This window comes from Teleopsis dalmanni, chromosome X (assembly GCF_002237135.1).
Source record: "Teleopsis dalmanni isolate 2A chromosome X, ASM223713v2, whole genome shotgun sequence".
NCBI classification, from domain to species: Eukaryota; Metazoa; Arthropoda; class Insecta; order Diptera; family Diopsidae; genus Teleopsis; species Teleopsis dalmanni.
The window spans coordinates 95,792,964-95,795,390 of record NC_051848.1 but is presented as its reverse complement, the minus strand read 5'-3'; the positions used below and the strand labels follow the sequence as shown (position 1 = coordinate 95,795,390).

The 2,427-nt window shown below is 35.4% G+C and overlaps 1 protein-coding gene across 1 annotated transcript; it reads left to right on the top strand.

The window, feature by feature from the left end:
- Positions 1–1,009: 1,009 nt before the first annotated feature.
- Positions 1,010–1,549, top strand: LOC119688729. Its single transcript, XM_038103395.1, has one exon. It carries the CDS (start codon positions 1,010–1,012, stop codon positions 1,547–1,549), a length of 540 nt encoding a protein of 179 aa, XP_037959323.1.
- The last annotated feature ends 878 nt before the right edge of the window (positions 1,550–2,427 follow it).

Here is a 2,427-nt window from a genome sequence, read left to right as displayed (position 1 = left end):
GATAGCAGAAAGTAGAGACGTCTATATAACAAAAAGAATTGCATTATCGTATCTAGGTAAAATATTTTATCCATTAGGACTATTGGCTCCAGTTACAGTATTGGTTAAATTGTTTGTGCAGAAGCTCTGGATAAGTAATTTAGATTGGGATATGAAATTAAATGAAGAAATGACGAAAGAATGGAAAAACATTGTGCAGAACTTAGACGCAATACAAACAATCAGAATTGAGAGATGGGTAGGAGTTACCGAAAATGATGAAATATGCCTGGTGGGGTTCGCTGACGCATCGGAAAAGGCCTAGGCAGCAATAGTGTACATAAAAACGCAAGCAAAGGTGTCCATAATAGCAGCAAAAAGTAAGGTAAATCCTATAAAAAATAGAAAAACATTGCCGAAGCTTGAGCTGTGTGCAGCGCATCTATTGGCAAAATTATTAAATAAAATTCATAACATAATTAACAGAAAAATAAAAATGTATGCATGGAGTGATTCCACGATTACATTATGCTGGATAAAAAGCAATTCAAGCAAAAATAAATTTATTAGGTCAAGAGTAAATGAAATAAGCTCGTTAATTCCAAACGCCAATTGGTTTTATGTGCGATCAAAGGAAAATCCAGCAGACCTAGCATCCAGAGGAATTCAGCCGGAAAAGTTAGAGAACCAATCGTTATGGTGGAGAGGTCCAAACTGGTTAAACGATGATAGAAGGACATGGCCAAAAGAACAAATGGCAGCTAAAATAATAAATATCAGTAAATTAAGAGAGGAAGACTTATTTAATCAGCTCATCGAGAAATATTCATCTTTTAGAAAATTAAGTAGAGTGGTAGTATATATTTTTCGTTTCATAGACAGACTGAGGAAGGCTAAGTCTCCAGAATATCTAACTGTAGAGGAGTTTAGAAGAGCAGATGCAGCTATTTTTAGAAGTCATCAGACAACACAATTTTTTACGGATATAAGCAGATTGAAAAATAGCTGTGAAATAGATCATCGAAACAAAATGGTAAATTTAAATCCGTTTTTAGACAAAAACCAAGTTTTGAGAGTTGGAGGTCGATTAATCAATGCAAAAATTGGTTTTGATAAAAAGCATCCAATAATTATAGCAAAAGGTCATTTGGCGAATTTGATAATAAATGAAGCACACCGAGAAACATTACATGGTGGACATCGATTGATGGAAAATGTTATAAAAAGAAGATATTGGATATTTGGACTTAAAAACTTGATTAAGAAGTGTATACGTGAATGTGTAAGGTGCACCCGTTATAAAGCATTAAAGCAGAAGCAGCTTATGGGTGATTTACCAGAATATAGGGTCAATGTGTCTGCTCCGTTCGCTTATTGTGGAGTAGATTACGCTGGACCATTGCTAATTAAATGTTCTAAAGGGCGACGCCAAAAAACTTTTAAAGGGTACGTAGTGGTATTTGTATGTATGGCAACTAAAGCTTTGCACTTAGAGTTGGTAAGTGACATGACATCAGAATCATTTCTGGCGGCGCTGAAGCGATTGTTTGCACGCAGAGGCAAATGTTAACATATATACTCAGACAACGGTACCAACTTCGTTGGAGCATCGAAAACATTAGATAAGGATTTACAACAGGCTATTAAAAGCAATGTGAGTGCAGTTTGTGCATTGGAAGCAGAAGGTATAAAATGGCATTTCATTCCACAGTCCTCATTTTGGAGGTTTATGGGAGTCGGCCATGAAGTCAATAAAACACCACTTGAAAAGAGTTGTTGGCGAAAATAAACTTACTTATGAGGAGTTAAGCACACTTCTAAACCAAATTGAGGGCATACTTAATTCACGACCGCTTTGTGCAAATGTTGACGACAATGATATATTAACTCCAGGTCATTTTTTAATTGGGCATGCTATCATTGACTATCCAGAAGCAGTAGATGATATGAACATATCTTCATTAAATCGTTAGAAGATAATTCAAGCAATGAAGAAACATTTTTGGAAACGATGGAAGGAAGAATATTTAACGAATCTTCAAGCAAATGTTCAAGGAAGGCCAAGTGGTAATAGTGAAGAATGAGGAAACATATCCAGGAAGATGGCCTCTTGGAAAGATAATTGAGGTTCATCCTGGAAAAAATAATCTGGTGAGAGTAGTATCGGTAAAAACTCAGAACGGCACAATAAAACGTCCGATTCAGAAATTATGTGTATTGGAAGGCGTACACGAACAAATACATGTTGCTGAGAATAAGAAGATAAATGTTATTAAACGAAAAGATTTGAAAAAAGAAAAATCTGTTAATTTAATGTTACTTTTATTGCTAACGATTTTAATTCCATCTAGCGTAGCCTCAGAAGCAATTAAAGGAGGAAAAGTGAATGAGATAGACAAAGACACGGTGGTTTATTTGGACGAAATTGGATCTATGAACGTGGTATCA